This window comes from Carlito syrichta, unplaced genomic scaffold (assembly GCF_000164805.1).
Source record: "Carlito syrichta isolate Samal-C Ts95f unplaced genomic scaffold, Tarsius_syrichta-2.0.1 Scaffold309504, whole genome shotgun sequence".
NCBI classification, from domain to species: domain Eukaryota; kingdom Metazoa; phylum Chordata; class Mammalia; order Primates; family Tarsiidae; genus Carlito; species Carlito syrichta.
This window is the reverse complement of record NW_007253600.1, coordinates 117,463-135,090: the sequence shown is the minus strand read 5'-3', so window position 1 is coordinate 135,090 and position 17,628 is coordinate 117,463. Positions and strand designations below refer to the sequence as shown.

General features: G+C 53.3%; 1 protein-coding gene across 1 annotated transcript in view; it reads left to right on the top strand.

Moving 5' to 3' along the window:
* Positions 1 to 412: 412 nt before the first annotated feature.
* GRIK5 (glutamate ionotropic receptor kainate type subunit 5) overlaps positions 413 to 17,628 on the top strand; it is a 67,167-nt gene continuing 49,951 nt past the window's right edge. Inside the window, exons 1-11 of the mRNA XM_021717262.1 lie at positions 413 to 873; positions 4,342 to 4,470; positions 4,776 to 4,940; positions 7,302 to 7,399; positions 7,502 to 7,667; positions 9,753 to 9,931; positions 12,038 to 12,091; positions 12,194 to 12,355; positions 13,917 to 14,069; positions 14,512 to 14,616; positions 14,732 to 14,839. Coding sequence (XP_021572937.1) covers positions 4,392 to 4,470; positions 4,776 to 4,940; positions 7,302 to 7,399; positions 7,502 to 7,667; positions 9,753 to 9,931; positions 12,038 to 12,091; positions 12,194 to 12,355; positions 13,917 to 14,069; positions 14,512 to 14,616; positions 14,732 to 14,839 — 1,269 coding nt within the window. The 5' untranslated portion in view covers positions 413 to 873; positions 4,342 to 4,391. The remainder of the gene's footprint in view (positions 874 to 4,341; positions 4,471 to 4,775; positions 4,941 to 7,301; positions 7,400 to 7,501; positions 7,668 to 9,752; positions 9,932 to 12,037; positions 12,092 to 12,193; positions 12,356 to 13,916; positions 14,070 to 14,511; positions 14,617 to 14,731; positions 14,840 to 17,628) is intronic.

The window sequence follows — 17,628 nt, the reverse complement described above, 5'->3', positions numbered from 1 at the left end:
CAGGGACTGGAGCCGGCGGCGGCTGCTCCTCACAGGGGACCAGGAGTCCATGGCCAGGCCCTCCCACTGAGGCCCTGTGCTGAGCCCCCAGGACACCCCACCCTCCTTCGCCTTCCTCTTCCACCTGCTCCCTACCATCCTCCCCTCCCTCCTCCTTTCCCTCCTCTCCCTTCTCCCCATCTCTCCCCTCATCTGCCCCCTTCTCGGGCCTCTCCGGTCTCCTAGCACCCCATCCTCCCCGGCCCCTCCACTCCTGGGCCTCTGCCCACCCCCAGCATGCTTTTCCCGTGGGGGCTGAGAGCTTGAGGACTCTGGGCCCTTGCCTCATACAGGGCAGGGCCAAGGCTCCAGGGGGGAGGGGGGAAGGGGGTAGCCCCCTCCCCCATTAGGCCCTCCCCTCCCCCACTTCTCCTGATGGCTGGCTTCTTTTTCTCCACCCAGTCCTCGCCCCCTGTGGCCCCCCCAGGCCGGCCTGGCTAGGGGAGGGGGCGGGGGGCCCATTCCCGGGCCGGCTTCCCCCTCCCCCGGCTTTGCTTGTGCCCCCTCCCTTCCGTTTTCACCTTCCTCTCCTCCTTTCCTCCCTCCTTCCCCTCCATTTGCTCCTTTCCCCTCTCCTCTCTCCCCTTCTCTCCTCCATTTTCTCCTTTCCCCTTCCTCCCCTCCCTGGCCCGCCCTCTCCTCTTCCACCTGTCCTTCCTCCCTGCTCCTAAGGAGCCACCGTTTTGGATTAGTTGGAGGCCACTGCCGGTGGCGGGGGAGGGGGCCTCGTGGACAGCCCTCTCCCCCTGCCACAGCCACTCAAGCGCCAGAGCATCGCCCTGTTGTCGTTCCACGGGCCTCGAGGGAGCCCAGCCCTCCGTCCCACCAGGATCCGTGAGTGTCTGCAGGGCGGGGATTGGGCTGGGTTCTGGGTCCTGGAAGGTTGGGCTCAGTGCCGGCTGGCGGGGCACCCACATTCCCCTGCTTCCTGGACTGGCAAGTACCCTCCCCAACTAGGGGCCTGCTCTGCGCCCTCCATCTCCCCAGCCTCCATTTCCCTCGACCTTTTCTCACCTCTTCTGGGTACACAGCTCATTCCCAACCCCCAGCCCCCCAGCCCCCTGGGGTCCTAAGAGATTGACTGACTCTTAATTGTGGCCTCACTTCTTCTGGGCTCCTGGCTTGTCTCTGACCCTGCTTTCTCTGAGTCTTAGTCCCACACTGGCACTCGCTTGCTGTCTGTCTGTCTCTTTGCCTCCTCTCTCTCATTCTCTCTGCCTGCCCGCCAGGGCCTGTCCCATCGCATCCAGTCTCTGTCTCCTGGAAATGTCTTTCCGTTGAGTCTCCATTTCATGTGTCTCTTGGGCCTCTCTCTGACTCTGCCCAACTTCTCTCTTCTCTGCTGTTAGCAGACCTCCCTTTCTTGGCAGGTCTCTGTTTATATCCCCCCTCTCTCTGTCAGAACTCCCCATCCATCCTTTCTCTCTTTCCACTTCTCTCTTTCCATTCTTTGCCTCTGCCTTCACTTACCTGTGAAAGCCGGTGCGAGCCACCGTCTTTCAACCTGTCCTCCCTCTCTCTACCTCTGGGCTTGGAGGCTGTCTTCCCTCTCACTTTTCTGTGTCCCTCCCTCAGATCTACTCTGGATGCTCTATGGTCCACATTGACTTGCTTGCTGGTTTCGCTCTTCCTACTCCCATCCTGTCTCCCCATGTCTGCGTTACTCACGTGGCCTTTCTGCTCCATTCCTCCCCACGCCTGGGGGCTCTCGGGCCCTGGGATGCTCTTGCTCCCCCGCACGGCATCCCCGAGTGTCTCAGGGTGGCTGCACCTCTGTGTGGGCTTGCTCCCTCATACTAGTGCTCGCCCTATCCCTGCCTGTGCCCTCAGTTTCCCTCCCTAACTCTCCTTCTTTCCCTTTCCTAGTGTGTTATCCACCTGTCTCCCTGAGTGCTTCTCCGTTGCGCTTTTCCCCTTTGCCCTTCTTCTTCCATAGCTGCTGTGCAGCTCCACATACTTTTCAGCCTAGCTTTCAAAGTTTTGCTATTTCTCTCCTTGCAGTTCTTGTTATTTACTGATGTATGCCCTCTCCCCTGGCCCATTTGCCTTTGCTGACCTACTTGTCTTCTCATTTTTGCTAACATCTCTGCTTTATCCACTTGTCTGTCTCTCTCCCCTGGTAGGGCCTTGTCTCAGTCCCTTTTCCTCAGTTGTTTGCTGTATTTCGACCTTTGTGTGGCTTTGCCTGAGTCTCTGGGCCTGTGAGTCCCGGACTTGCCTAACACCCTGCTCCTGCTCTCTCATACCCTCTGTCTTGTCTCTGTCCCCCTTGGTCCCTGTTTTACGTCTAGGCTGTGTCTCTCTTCTCTCTCTTATTCAGTTCCAGTTCCTGCCTTTTGGGCTGACTTTCTCTGTGTACCTTTCTGTACCTCTGTGTTCATCTGCTGTCCCCAGTGCTGTCCTATACTCTTTCTGCTCCTACCTGTATCTGCCACTTGTGGGTCCTTGTCCTTCTGCCCTATCTCTCCCTTGGTTTTCTATCCTCTAGTCTGTGCTCCCTGATTTGCCCCAGAAGTTCCTTGGGCGACCCACCCAACTCCTGACTCTTTCCTAACCCTGCCCTTCACACCCCTCCCCTTGTGAGCACTCCTTTCGGGTCTCCCAGCATCCCTTGCTTCTCCACTCTTGACAAGCTGTCACCTTAATCTAAATTAGTTTGCAGCCACCAACCCGTCCAGCATGTCTTCCCACCCCAGCCTCTCCTTTCCAGAGGCCTAGAGAGAGAGTGGTGACTTGTTCAAGGTCATGCAGTGAGACGGGAGCAGAGACAAGACTGATCAGGTATCCTGCTGCCCTGGCCTGGGTTTTTCTAGCTACGTGAGATGGTCAGAAGTGTTGACTTATGCCTCAGCTCTTCCCTAGCAGTTCTTATTCTGCCGTTTCACCAGCGCGGGCCCTTCTTCCATGAGAACTGGGTGGGGTGTGGGACGTCCAGGCACACTTTATAGCACTTTGGACCCCATATGACCCTATTCGATGGAAACTCAAGGGTCCCTTTTCTTGGGCACAGTTCTCAGCCAGGAAGAGCTGTGCATCTGGCCAAACTCATCCCTTTCCAGTGGTTGCCCTGAAGAAGGCCAGGGTGCCTGATTCCCTGGGGGTGGAGAGTTGTGAGAAGCAAAGATATACCATCTCCTCCTTTTCTTCAGGTCTCCAGAGCAAGATGGCACCCACTTCTGGCAGGCAGCTCACTCCCTACCTTACTCACTGTCTTTCCTTCCTGCTCTTCCTGGTTGCATCTGAGTTGGTTTGTGTCTTCTCTCCATCCTCTGTCTTCCTCTTTCTGTGACTGGTCTGTGACTTGGTTTCCCTTCTCTGACCTGCTCCTCTCTCTTCCTCTCCTTGCTCTCTATCTTTTTGCTGTCTCCATGTCTCTGTATCTTCCTGTCTCTTCCCTCTTTTCCTCTCCTAGTTCTATACTTAGCTTCCTGTAACTCTCCTCTGTTTCTTTTCATTTCTATCCCCATTTTTCTGTCTTCCTATCATCTCTGTTTCCTTGTAGTTCTGCCAGTTTTGACCTTTCATCTTTTCTGAGTCTCTTTGTCTTTCCTCTCTCTAACTTTCTTCTACTTTCTATCTCTCTGTTTCTTCCCTTCTCTCTCTTTACTCTTTTTTTTTTAAATTAGTCCTTTTACTGCTTTGGTCTATCCAACTGTGGGGGTGTATGGTGTGTGTGTGTGTGTGTACATGCACACACACACACAGGTGCCTCTCTCTCTCTCTTTCCATATCTTTTCACAAGTTTCCTAACTCCTGGATACTTTCCCCTCCAGACCCTGGATGTCCAGGCCTCTTTCCCCTTGGGATTGTGGGAACCAGGGACGTCAGGAGGGTGGCAAGTGAGGCCTGGGATGGGGTTGCCTAGCAACCACCGCATCCTCTCCAGCCGGTTTCTGTTGCCTAGTGACGGCTGCCTGCCCAGAGACAGGGGCGGGACTGGGTGGGGGGGTGGCACTTCCTGGTTTTCTATTGGGGTGGGGCTGGTCCCTGGAATTCACTCCTACCTGAGATCTTGGCATGCCTCCCTCCCATTCTGGTAGCGGTGCCCATTCTTTCATAACCTGTCCCACTCAGTGCTGTGAACTCCTTTCTGCTAGTGCCTCTCTAAGCCTGAGCTTTCCTTCTAGCAATGCCCTCAATATCTCGAGCTTCTCATCAGAGCAGAGCCCTTCAGCACTGTGAGCTTCTCACCAGAAATGTCTTGGGGGCTGTGGTTACCACAGCAGTCCTCCCAGAGTCCTCCCAGAGGCTTCATTCCCCCCACATCAGCAGTCTCCCTGTGGGTTGGGGGTCTCCCTGCAGGTGGCGAGTGGGGGCCGCGGCAGCTGCGTCCCCATGAGGAGGGGAGGAAGATGCCGGCTGAGCTGCTGCTGCTGCTGATTGTTGCCTTTGTCAGCCCCAGCTGCCAGGTGCTCTCATCACTGCGCATGGGTGAGGCCCTCCAGCACCCTGCCCTGCGTCCTCAGAGACCCTTCCGTTGAGCCCCATGACTCCTCTTTGGGGACCCAGGCATGCCAGTCCCTCAGGATCCAGCTCTCAACTTTCCTCAGCAGTGAGGAGGTCCAGCCTCCTGTTCCTCCTTCCCACCTAACACAGGAGTTCAGACCCCCAACTCTCACCAACCTCAGACCAGGAGTCCCTACACTCCCCTCACCCTAGAACTTGGAAGCCCAGGACCCCAGCCCTTCCTTTTTCAGGACCCAGGAGTCTGGTCCCCAACCCCTTTGTCCCCTTAGCTGCAATCCTGGACGACCAGACAGTGTGTGGCCGCGGTGAGCGTCTGGCCTTGGCCCTGGCCCGGGAGCAGATCAACGGGATCATCGAGGTCCCAGCCAAGGCCCGAGTGGAAGTAGACATCTTTGAGCTGCAGCGGGACAGCCAGTACGAGACCACGGACACCAGTGAGCGGGGCCACGGGGGCGTGGGGTGAGGCAGGGCAGGCTGGTGGCCCTCAGTCTCTTCCTCTGCCCCCACCTCTGTCTTGGTCTTGGCCTCTTCTAGCTCTGCCTGCTCCCTTCTTTCCTGTCTGTTTCTGGCTTCTCCTTCCCAGAAATGACTGCTGCTGGCCATAGGGAGGCGGGTGGGGCTGTGACAACATAAGCCCCAGTCCTACCCTGGAGGAGCTCAGGACCTCATTAGGAAGATGAGCCAGCCATATCTTCACAGCTGCCTGGGGACACTTGTGAGCCCCTAGAGCTGAATAACGAGGGAACCATGTAACAAGGCCAGGAGGCTCAGGGACAGGAGTTAGTGAAAGTATTCTGTAGAAGGCTAGTCTGAAGCGAACTTTGAAAAGGTAAGCAGGATATAGAAACAGTGGCATGACCCCAAGCACGACCAGCCACATGATGGGGGTGTGTAAGTGTTTGATGAATACTGATGGGCTGAATGCATGTTCAGAGGTGTCACTTGAAGAGATGTGCTGGACTTGTAGACCTTTGGGAGATGCTGCCTTAAGGCATGTTTCAGACAGTTTTCTTTCCTGCAGGCCTTATTATATTCATGTGTGTTTCACATCACCAAAATGGGGAATGAGATGCAATTTTTCTCAGACTTTTTTGACTGATGTGGCACAGAGCACAATTTAGGAGAAGCTGGACTGGAGGGTGAGGAGGAAGGTGGTGTACCAGGCTTGTACCTAGAGGCTGGAGCCATGGTGGGGTGGGCAGATAGGGAAGTATTTGGAGCCAAGGAATGGGATGTAAGGTTAAGCCCATCCAGACCACCTGGATTCATTACGTTCTTGGGGAGATCATGAGAGACTTCTGGGCTGAATGTGACAGGGCAGTGGGAAGTCAGGCTGGGCAGATTGGCAGGATGGCTTGAGGAGAGAGACTTGCAGTGCCAGGGCGAAAGATGCCATCCTCACCCACAGGCAGAGGGGAGCTATTGATGGGTTTACACCAGGGAGCTGACTTCAGAAAGGAGAATCTGGAGGCTAGATTTGGGTGATGGGTGAGGAGGCTAGTACATGCCTGAGTTGAAAGTCCTAAGCTAAGGCAGGAGAGAGGGGTTTAACAGAAGGGAACTGATGTGAGAAAATTTGAGGACAGAGAAGAGACAGGATTAATTGGTGACTAATTGGCTGTCAGGAGAAAGATAGAAGGCAAGGACCATTTTTGTCTGGGTGAACAATGGGGCCCTCACCAGCATGGAAGGCACAGAAAGAACAAGTTTAGAAGAAGATGAGGCATTTAGTTATGATGCTGTTAGTTAGATGTAGCAGAAACCTAACTCAGGCTGGCTTAAAGAAAAAGGATAACTTATCACCTCATGTCACTAAAAGGCCTAAGAACTCATTACTGGCATAGCTGGATGAGGTATTCAAACATTGTCCCCAGATTGTTTCAGGCATGGCTGGATCTAGGCATTCAAATGATGCCCCAGGAATCTCTGTCTCTGGGCCTTGCTTTCCTCTGAGCTGGCTTCATTTTCAGGAATGTTCTCCCCACTGGGTGGCAAGATGGTTTCAGCAGCTCAAAGCTTACATCTCACCAGTTTAGCAAACTCAGTAATAACTGTAGCAGAAGACCCAGGGAAGGCTGTTGGTGGTTTGATTTGGGTGTACGCCCATCTCTGAAGCAGTCACTGTGGCTAAGAGGTTGTGGTTCTGTGAGTCCTTAGGCCTAAGCTGGTACCAGTTGATCGTAGAAACCATGTGGACTGAAGGGTAGGGGTCGTTCTTCCAAGAGACATTAAGTTTCTGCCATGAGAACAGGCACCGGACAGGCAAAACCAACAGCTTTCCACCTCCCAGTCTTGAGACACACATGTACCTAAGGGGAAAGAGCAGAAGAAAGAGGATTATGTGAATACGACAGGAGAGTGGTTTCAGAGTGTGGAGAATCCAGGGGACCTGGCTGTGAGGCCAGCAGAGGGTGTTGAGTGCATTGTAGGCTGTGGCGTGGCTGAAAAGGTTGAGGAAGACGGAGGCTGTGGGACTGGCGCTGGATTTGCAGACCAGAGCAGCCCCTGAAGTCTCTTTCTCTTCATCCCTTTCTTTGCTCTCCCTTGGTCTGGCCTGTCCCTCTGTTGCTGTGTCTCCTGTCTCTCTCTGTCTCATGCCCCCTCTTGTTCACTGTGTTGGGTGGGGTCAGATTGGCTCTCTGAGGCCCAGGTGCTGGAGAAGGATCAGGCAGCTCCCCGTGTATGGATGCTTCCCGTGTCTGGATCCTCTCCTGGGCAAGGGCAGTTCCTTGGGGGATGGAAAAGGAGAGGAGGCAGGGGGTCCCTGACTCTGGTCTCTTCCCTGTGCCTCGCAGTGTGTCAGATCCTGCCCAAGGGGGTCGTGTCTGTCCTGGGGCCCTCCTCCAGCCCAGCATCTGCCTCCACCGTGAGCCATATCTGTGGGGAGAAGGAGGTGAGGTGGGGAACGCAGGTGGGACAGGGTTGGGGAGCGGGTCCCTGGGAGGCAAGGGCTGTGGAGGAGCAGGATGGAAGCCAAAGCTCCCTCTCTGTCCAGATTCCCCACATCAAGGTGGGCCCCGAGGAGACACCTCGCCTTCAGTACCTTCGCTTCGCGTCTGTCAGCCTGTATCCCAGTAACGAGGACGTCAGCCTGGCCGTCTCCCGAATCCTCAAGTCCTTCAACTACCCCTCGGCCAGCCTCATCTGTGCCAAGGCTGAGTGTGAGGGAGGAAGATTGGACGTTTCCTTTTCTTTTTTCCCAAACACCCCTACCCAGGAGTTCTGGTGTCTCATATGGTCGTTCAGTACCCAGGAGACCCAGGCATTAGGCTCTCCTTATTTCCACTATCCCTTACCCCTTCAGAAACCAAGATTTCTGGTTTCATAGACCTCTCCCCCCCCCAAAAGAGATCCATTTGGTCCCCAGATGGTGACTAAGCACTTGTTATATCAAGGCCCTCTGCTAAGCCCTGAGTGTGGTCCCTGGGTGCACAGGATCCAGGTCTAGTGGAGGCCGCAAGTGGTTGAGCTTTTGTGATAGAGTAGAACATGTGCTGCCAGGAGGTGTGCAGGCCTCTAGGCGTATGTAGGAGGAATCCTAACCCATCTGGGAGGTTCAGAGTCTGCGTCAAAGCTGAATCTGAAAGGTCGGGGTGAGGGGGGGATGTGTTATTAGCAGAGGGCATGATGGGCACAGAGGTGGAAGGCCTAGGGAGTGTGGCCCTTTTGAGAGGCTTAAAGATGCTCTCTATGGCTAGTGTGGGAGCAGTGAGGCGGGAGATGATCGCAGCCCAGAGGGTTCCACACAGATAGATGAGGGGACACAGGAAGAGGATGGGCTGGAGAGTGACATGAGGTATGGCAAGGAGGCCAGCAAGAGGCGGCGCTGGTCTGGGTTCCGGGGGTGGCAGTCCTGATGGAGGGGCCAGGATGGACTTGAAGAGGGTTGGTGGGGGAAGGAGGGAATGGGCCCAGGGGGATCCAACCTTCTGCTGAGGATGGGGAAAACAATCCATCCAGGGCACATATTGGGTGTGAAGTGTCTTTGAGACATTCATGTGAGATGTCTGGTAGGCTGGTGGACTTGTGGATGTGGGGCTTGAGAGAGAGGGGAGACCATGCTGTGTAACCTCTGGAAGGAGTTCCTCTTTAGGAAGGGTTTTTTTTCCCTAGAGTCAAGGGGTACATGTGCAGGTTTGTTATATGGATATATTGCATGATGCTAAGGTTTTCAGAGGGTATTGAGCACTTGCTATGTGCTAGACACTGTTCTTGGTGTTAGGGGTCTAACTATGAGTGAAGTGGTCAGGAAACCCTGCCCTTGTCAAATTACATGCTGATGAGAGGAGTTAGGCAGTGAACACCACAAATAAATTCATTACATGGTTAGAAGTAGTAAATTCTGTGAAAAAGTAGACATGAGTAATGAGGATTGGGAGTCTGGTGTGGGGAGGGGTTCAATTTTAAATGAAATGGACTAGGGCCCCATTAAGAGGGTGACATTTGAGTAAAGACCTGGAGGAGGGCAGGGAGGGAGCCATGTGGGCATATAGGAGAAGAGGGTTTTGGGTAGAGGGAACAGCCAGAGCAAAGGCCACAGGACAGGAGCGTGACAGTGGTGATGGAAAGAGGAGGAGCTGAGATCCAGAAGGTCACGAGGGAGATGGGCGGATCGCACGGAGCCTTGGAGGCTGTGAGGACTTTGGCTTTTGGAACTCTGAATGAAATGAGAGTCCCTTGGAGGGTTTGGAGCAGAGGAAGAACACATTGGATTTACCTCATGCTGGCTGCTGTGTAAGGATGACTCAGGAGAAGTTTGGCTGTTGCAACAGGCAGGAGATAGCAGTGGCCTGGGCCAGGGTGTGGGCAATGGGGTCTTATGTGTTGGAAGGTGGGGCCTAGATGGATGGGGTGTGAGTGTAAGAGAGAGGAGCCGGGGTTTTGGCCTGGAGGTGCTGTTCACCAACACGGGGAAGCTCCGTGGTTTAGGCCAGAAGAGGAGGAGTGTTGAGTGTGAGATGCCTGTCAGACATCCTGTTGGGAGTCAGGAAGGTGGTAGAGGCAGGAGTCTGGAATTCTGGGAAGCAGTCTAGGTTGAGATTTTAATTGGGGAGGGACTCAAGCTTTGGATCCCTGAGCCCAGTACCCCAAGGGATTCAGCTGTGCTGAGATAGGGAGTGCTGCTCCACCTTGGCACACTTTCCAGCCCTTTGCCCAACTGTCCCATGTTGGAGAGGAGAAAGGAGTGTCCGCCCCATGCTGAACACTCGGAAAGGCTCTAGCCTGAGGCCTGACCCCTCCCTCAGGCCTGCTGCGATTGGAGGAACTGGTGCGTGGCTTCCTCATCTCCAAGGAGACGCTGTCAGTGAGGATGCTGGATGACAGTCGGGACCCCACGCCACTGCTCAAGGAGATCCGTGATGACAAGGTGTCCACCATCATCATTGATGCCAATGCATCCATCTCCCACCTCATCCTCCGTAAGGTGAGCCCCCCCTTCTGATTCCCTAAAGGGCTGGGGACAGAAACATGGGTTTACTGTGAGCAAATCACCCAGTGCCCATGAGCAAGTTACCCAATGCCCATGGGCCTCAGGCATCAAAAGGGAGTATCAAGACTCTCCTTTTGCATACAGATGAAGTTTGTCTCTTAGCCTGGAGGCTTCCTGGTTGTGTGGCCCCAGATAGTCACTGCATCTCTCTCATTGAGAACAATTAATAGTTCTTGCCTCAGTGGGCTGTTGTGAGTGAGTGAATGGCAGGTAAAGTGCATGGGGCAGTGTCTGACTCAGGGTCAGTGCTAGCTATGTCTTAGCTCCTTAGGATTTCTTTTTTTTTTTTTAGTTAGGGTCTCACTCTGTTGCCTTGGTTGGAGTGCAGTGGCATAATCACACCTTATCACAGCCTTGACTTCCTGAGCTTAGGTAATCCTCCTGCCCCAGCCTCCTGAGTAGCGGGAACTACAGGTGCACACCACTATGCCCAGCTAATTTTTAAAATTTTTGTAGAGACAAAGTTTTGCTATGTTTCCCAGACTGGTCCAGAGCTCCTGGACTCAGGCAATCCTCTTGCCTTAGTCTCCCAAAGTGTGAGGATTATAGGCATGAATCACTGTGCCCAGCCTCCACAGGATTTTTATTGAGCTCTGTGTTGAGGATCTTTTTGGGTTCTCTTTAATTTGGCTGTCACCCCACCCTTGGGGCAGAGGTCATGATGAAGAAGCTGGGGTTTGAGGGGGAAAGGATTGGCTCAAGGGCACACAGGAGGGGCCAGAGCACCAGGACCTTCCCCCAGAGGCTTGGCACATTTCGTCTACAAATCACCCACACTCATTAATTATTCCTTTGCTTCCCTGCTCTTAATTTTTCTTCATAATCAAATTTGTATCATTTATTTCTCTCCACTTTTTTTTTAAACAATTAAAACCATATGTCACTGCTGATAATAGCTCACAGGAAGTGTAAATGGAACCCATCAGGCTCTTGAGGGTAGAATGGCTCAGAGAAGAGGTTTCTGGTTTGGGAGGCAGGCAGGCCTGGGCGGGGATCTCGGCCCCTCCTAGCCCAGTGGAGTGAACAGTTGTCTCTTCTGTCTCTGAGCTTGCTCCTCCCTGACACCCACATGATGAGAGCCCAACTCCAACTCCTGCCACCTGGGAAATGCAAGCTGGTGCCCTTTAATGTTACAGTTCTCATGGGGGGACAGGATTGGGCACTCCTGGCAAGGAGAGGTTTTCCAGCTTTGTTCTTGTGGACTATGAGAAAGGCAACACAAAAACAAGTCTTGACATTCCAGTTGGCTGCCTGCTGTTGCAAAGTGCTTTTAAGGAATGCAGAGGATAGGCTGGATGTGGTGGCTCACATCTGTAATCCCAGCACTTTGGGAGGCTGAAGCAGGAGGACTGCTTGAGCCCAGGAATTCAAACCAGCCCGAGCTTCAAAGCGAGATCTCGTCTCTACAAAAAAATTTTTAAAAATTTGCCAGGTATGGTGTCACACTCCTGTAGTCCTGGCTACCTAGGAGACTGAGGCTGAAAGATCACCAGAACCCAGGAGGTTGAGGCTGCAATGAGCTGTGATTATGTCACTGCACTCCAGCCTGGGTGACAGTGAGATTCCAACTCAAAAAAATAAAATTAAATTTAAAAGGATCGCAAGGGGTAGTTTTTCTGACCTTATAACTGACTAAAACCCTGCTCACCAGCAGCCTAAACTTGGCTTTTGGGAAGTGTTGGGGATTCAAGTTAACGGGATTCCCAGCTTCGTTTCTGAGACTTCCTCTTGTCTGTCTCCAGAAGGAAGTCTTCTAAGTGCCTTAATGAGGAACAGGGGGCATTTGAGGGTCTTATTCTCCCCTCCAACAAAACCTAGCCCACCCGGGGCACCAGTCAGCATGGTGGAACACAGGGGACCAAAGTCTTCCTCTGCCCTCACTTGGCTCCCCCTCCCTTTCTTTCTGTCTCTGAGGGTCTCATTCTGTGTTTCCCACTGGGTGTCTTCTCTCCAGGCCTGTCTCTAAATCTCTCTTCCTCTGTTGGGTTCTCCCCGTCTCTGGCTCTTACACTGACTCTTTGCCTCCCCTGTGTTCTCTAGGCCTCAGAGCTGGGAATGACCTCAGCTTTTTACAAGTACATCCTCACCACCATGGTACGTACCCCCTCTGACCCCTCCCTGCCCTCACTTTCCTCCCACCGATACTACCTCACTTGGAGCCCAGTCCCAGGCCTCACTTCCTCCTGTTGGTCCTAGGACTTCCCTATCCTGCATCTGGACGGTATTGTGGAGGACTCCTCCAACATCCTGGGCTTCTCCATGTTCAACACCTCCCACCCTTTCTATCCTGAGTTTGTACGCAGCCTCAACATGTCCTGGAGGGAGAATTGTGAAGCCAGCACCTACCCAGGCCCTGCGGTGAGCACAGATGCCCAGTCACACCCAGAGACACACTGTGCACAGACACTTCCAGAGGCCCCTTCCAGACCTCGCTCAGATCATGCTCAGAACCTTCCAGCACTCCCAGAGGCCTTGTGTTGCAGCTCTGATGAGTCTGACCCACGCCCTCCTCCTTTCCCTCTCCTATGCTGTTCCAGCCACACCAGCCTGTCTCAAGGGGCCTCTGATGCCCCAAGCACAGGCTCACCTCAGGGCCTTTGCATGTGCTTTTCCTGCTGCCTCCTGTGTACTTCCCCAGAGATGAAGTGGCTCACTCCCTCATCACCAGGTCCTGTGTCCCCTCGGTTGTAAGATTTTTTTTGATGCTCCTGTTTAAAAAAATGGGAAACTACCTACTTTTTAGCTCACTTCCCTGTCCTCTCTTTTCCAAAAGCATTTATATTTGCTTATTTAATCACCATGTGGCTTAGTCTATATTCTACTTATATATAGATATAGATGTTAAGATTGTAAGTTCTGTGAGGGCAGGGGTTTTTGTCTATTTTGTTTACCATTGTATCCCCAGCACCTTAAACAGCTTAGTTCATAGTAGGTGTCCAATAATATATGTTGAATAAATGCAAACATACAAAAGATGCATATTTATGTGTATTTGTTCACAGACATATACTTTCATACCAACATACTGAGACACTCCTACGTGCACAGAAGTATACATGGACACCATGCTATATAGTCAATGTATGCACGCTGAGGGTGTCATGCATCCTGACACAGGCATATTAGTATGCACCCCTGTGCACACCTACACAATGCAGATGCTCAGACCTTCACACCAACCCAGGTAGGCTATACACTCAAGCACACACAGATGCCCACAGTCATCAGTCCAGCTCTGTGGCTGGGCGTGTTGCACACTCACTGTGTTCTGTGTGCTTTTGGGCTTTTATGTCATTTGATCCCCACAATAGTACTTGGAGGTAATGATAATTAGTAGCTCCATTTTACAGGGGAAGAAACTGAGGTTCAGGGAGGGATGGGGACTTGGTCCTGCTGCAGAGTCAGGAAATAGCTAAGGTGTGCCTCCAATTCCAGTGCCCGACTCCCAGGCCTAAGACCAACCTAAGACCATCCTGTCTCCCTGACACCACACCCACTCTGTGTACATATGAATGGGTGCATTCGTCCAGCTCCGCTCATATAAAAGTGTCCCAGATGCACTCAGACAGGGACTGTGGCCATCTTCCCAGCCTGCATTGACCTGATTCCCAGGCACCCCTGCCCATATGGGTGGCACAGGTGGCTGTCCAGGCAAACCCTCTCAGAGACACGTGGCCATGCACACTCAGAGAGCTACTCCCACCAAGGCATGGGCAGCATGCACACCTTACCCACTATCATTCATGTTTCCTGAGAAACACACCAAGGCTGCTTCCTTATTCCTGTCCCACCTGGTTTTCTACTTCTGGAGAGAGAGGAGTTATTTGAGGACTTGGGGTTAGCACCACAGGAGGCTTCAGGGCTCCCCTGGTTCAGTGGCCTCTTTCCCATCCCGCCCCCTCCTCTGCCCCCACCCCAGCTGTCGGCCGCCCTGATGTTTGACGCTGTGCATGTGGTAGTGAGCGCCGTCCGAGAGCTGAACCGCAGCCAGGAGATCGGCGTGAAGCCGCTGGCCTGTACGTCGGCCAACATTTGGCCCCATGGGACCAGCCTCATGAACTACCTGCGCATGGTGAGCCTGGAGCAGGGGTGGGTGGAGAAGGCAGGGTGGCAGCCACCTCAAATGGGGTACTCACTGTATCACTCTCGGCTCTCTGCCCTCTCTCCCCACCTCCAACCCCACTATCGTCTCTGGACTTCCTCTGGATCTCCTCACTCTTCCATCTCGTCTGTCCTCTCCTGGCTGTTCCCTGCCTGTCTGGGTTGCTCTCTCTTTCTCTCTCTTTCTCGTTCTGGATCTTGCTCTTTTTCTACCTTTTATTCCATCTCTCCCTTGTTTACTTGCGTGTTGTCTTGCTTTTTTGACGGGTCTTCCTGGTCTCTCTCCCTCTCTTTTGTTCTCTCCACCTCATTTCTGTGCCTTTCTTTATGGATGTCTCATCCCCACTGGACCTTTCCCACGCCTTGCTGGGCCCTGCCACCCTTCCCTCCGCCCTGCCTCCCCACCCTGCTAGGTAGAGTATGATGGGCTGACCGGGCGAGTCGAGTTCAACAGCAAAGGGCAGAGGACCAACTACACACTGCGCATCCTAGAGAAGTCCCGGCAGGGCCACCGTGAGGTGAGCAGACCCAGGGTGAAGCCAGAGCCCTGCCAGGGTGAGGGTGGGGGGTGGGCCCAGAGGCTGCTGTGTCCTTGGGCAGGGCTTGCACTGACAGCACCCTCTCTGCCCTCAGATCGGGGTGTGGTACTCTAACCGGACCCTGGCCATGAACGCCACTACTCTAGACATCAACCTGACGCAGACACTGGCCAATAAGACCCTGGTGGTCACAACCATCCTGGTGAGTGTTCTCAGAAGAGGGCCTGGGGGGTGCAGTAAGTGAAGGGGCCTGAACTCTGGGCCTTTCCTGAGAGGTGCCCAAACCAATTCTAGCTCTCCCCATGAGGTAGAGGGATGGCTCAGCTGGCACAGCACACAGGCTGGTGGGGGCAGGACCCTTGCACCCCACAATCCCAGATTCTGACCAAGTCGTCACCATCTTAACCACTGTCAGAGCAGGGGAGGGTATGGATGCCGCATCAGAGCCAGACTCAAAGACTCAACCCCCGCTCCTCGCCCAGTGATGGCCTGTGGTCAGCCTTTGTTAATCACAAGTGACAGAATGCCATCTTTGCCAACCGAGTGTGTTGACATATGCCAACTTATTTAGTATCCATCTTGAAGATGTGAAAACTGAGGCTTGGAGAGGGAAAGTGACTCGCCTAGGGTCACACAGCAAGTATACCTAGCATAGCCAGGACTAGAAGCCATGTCTCTAAGGCTCCAGAGTCTTAGTCTTGACCTCTCTGCTGTGAAGCTCCAGACCTCTCAACTGAGTGCCAGCCAAGGACATTGTCCTATAGCCCCAGGGTACCACTCCTCCATTTTACCAAATTAGAGGCAGAGGGGCCTTTGTGTGTCAACAAGGATTGACTGAGTATCTGCTCTTCACCAGGCCCTATGCTAGGCCCTTTCTACATGTCACTCTTTAGACCTCACAGCTACCCTGTGAGGTTGGTCTTATTTTTCTCCTTTTGAAGGTAAGGAAGCAGATCACAGAGCGAGTCCCTGGTGGAACTGAGTGTCAGGCTTACAGCCCATGCCCTCTCCACTGCATCCTGCTGCCTCCTGCCAGACACAATGGGCTGCCAGTATCATAGGCAACCTCTCTGCCCACAGGAGGTCAGGGAGGGGGGTGACACACAGGGCCTGGTGAGCAAGAGGCTTCCCCGAGCAGCTGGCCCGGAGGCTGGAAACTCCAGGCAGCTACGCTTTTCACAGTGGCCAAGTCCACGGCCTGCTGGGCATCCGCTGTTACTCACTAACTCTGTAAGCTGGGCAGGCTAATAGTTGTGGATGCTGAGGTTCAGAGAGGGTTGCCAGAGGGTTCTGCAGGATGTCAGAGGCCCACTAAAGCAGCGAGTCATAGAGTTGTTCCATCAGTCCCTAGGGAACTCCTGATCTAAAATGGACCTCGAGTCCCTCTGGAGAAGAGCCAGCCAGCCTGTTGTATAGGGACAGATGGCATGCAGACAGGAAACCAGACACTTCTTAACAGCCTCACCGAGGGGCCCTGAGGGCTGGGCTGGGCTGGCTGGCTGGGAGTGCCTGTGGTGTGTGACCAATTCCTGAAGCCTCCTGAGGCAGAAGAGATGGAGTCTTTGGTGGGGAACAGGGGGGCAGAAATCAGAGAGAGGATGTCAGGAGACCCAAGCCCCCTTGGGGGCTTCAAGTCTCTTTCTGCACTTTTCTCCCCTTCTCCTCAAAGCCCAAGAGCCAATATTGTTCTCTTCCTGATGTTCATTCTTCTCTTGATGGAATGATTCATTCATTTATTCCATAAATATTTACTGAAGCTGCTGTGTGCCAGCCCTTACACAAATCCTAGAGGCACAGGAATGAGTCACTGGCACTCTCAGGTGGCAATGGGGAGGTGATCCCAATCTGATGTAGGAGACAGACCTGGACACAATCATTCCCACAGTGAGGGACTCCCAAAGAAAGGAGGGACTGAGTCAGCTTTGGAAGACCTGAGGAAGGCTTCACAGAGGAAGTGGCATTAGACGGGGTTTTAGAAGTTGCGTAGGAGTTGGGTGCACAGAGAACATCCCAGGCAGCAGAAGTAGCAGGAGCGGGGGCCTCAGGGAGTGTTTGTCAAACTGGATGGGGAGGCAGCAGCCTCAGTGTGCATAGCCAGACAAGCCCTGCTTGTTCACCAGTGTTTTCTGATGGGGGTTTCTGGGCAGGGCCTGTGTCAGACACTTGGGGGTTCAGATGTGAGTCAAACTGGGTACCTGGGGCAAGATGTGGATTAGGGTTTGTCTCATTCTGTGTTCTTTTCTCAGGGTCTAGAGTTGTGCCTGCCACTTAGCAAGCACAGAGGTTGTGGTGAATGACAGGACAAGACCTAAGGGGCTGTGAGGCAGCAGGTGGGGAAGGGTCTCTGAAGGACTCAGTTCTTTTTTTTTTTTGAGTTGGAGTCTCACTCCTTCACTTAGACCGCTCCCGGCCACCGCAGCCTCGACCCGTTGGGCTCCGGCGATCCTTCCGCCTCAGCCTTCCAAGTAACTGGAACTACAGGCATGCGCTACCACGCCTGGCTGATTTTTTTTTGATTTATTGTAGAGATGAGGTTTCGCCAAGTTGCCCAGGCTGGTCTTGAACCCATGGGCTCACGCAATCCACTCACTTCAGCCTCCCAAAGCGCTGGGATTACAGGCTGAGCCACCAAGCCCAGCTAGGACTCAGTTCTATGCCTGGAGAGAGAATGTTGAGCAGGAAAGGACAGGACCATACCTGGATGCAAGGATAGCTCCTCCTCCCATTAGGGATGCTCCTGGGGAGGAGAGGTAGCCCTATATGTGTACATATTGGAGAGTACAATGTTCTACTCTTTGTGAAAGAAAGAGTGGGGATGTTCTTGTATATGCACAAACATTTCTGTAAGGACAGTGGCCTCTGAACAAAGAAAATAAAGGACCACGAAGACTGATTTTTTTTGCTTCTTGCTCTCCTTGATACTCATTATTTTACCTAGGTTTTTTTCTTTTTTTTTTTTTTTGAGTTGGAGTCTCACTATTGCCCAGACTG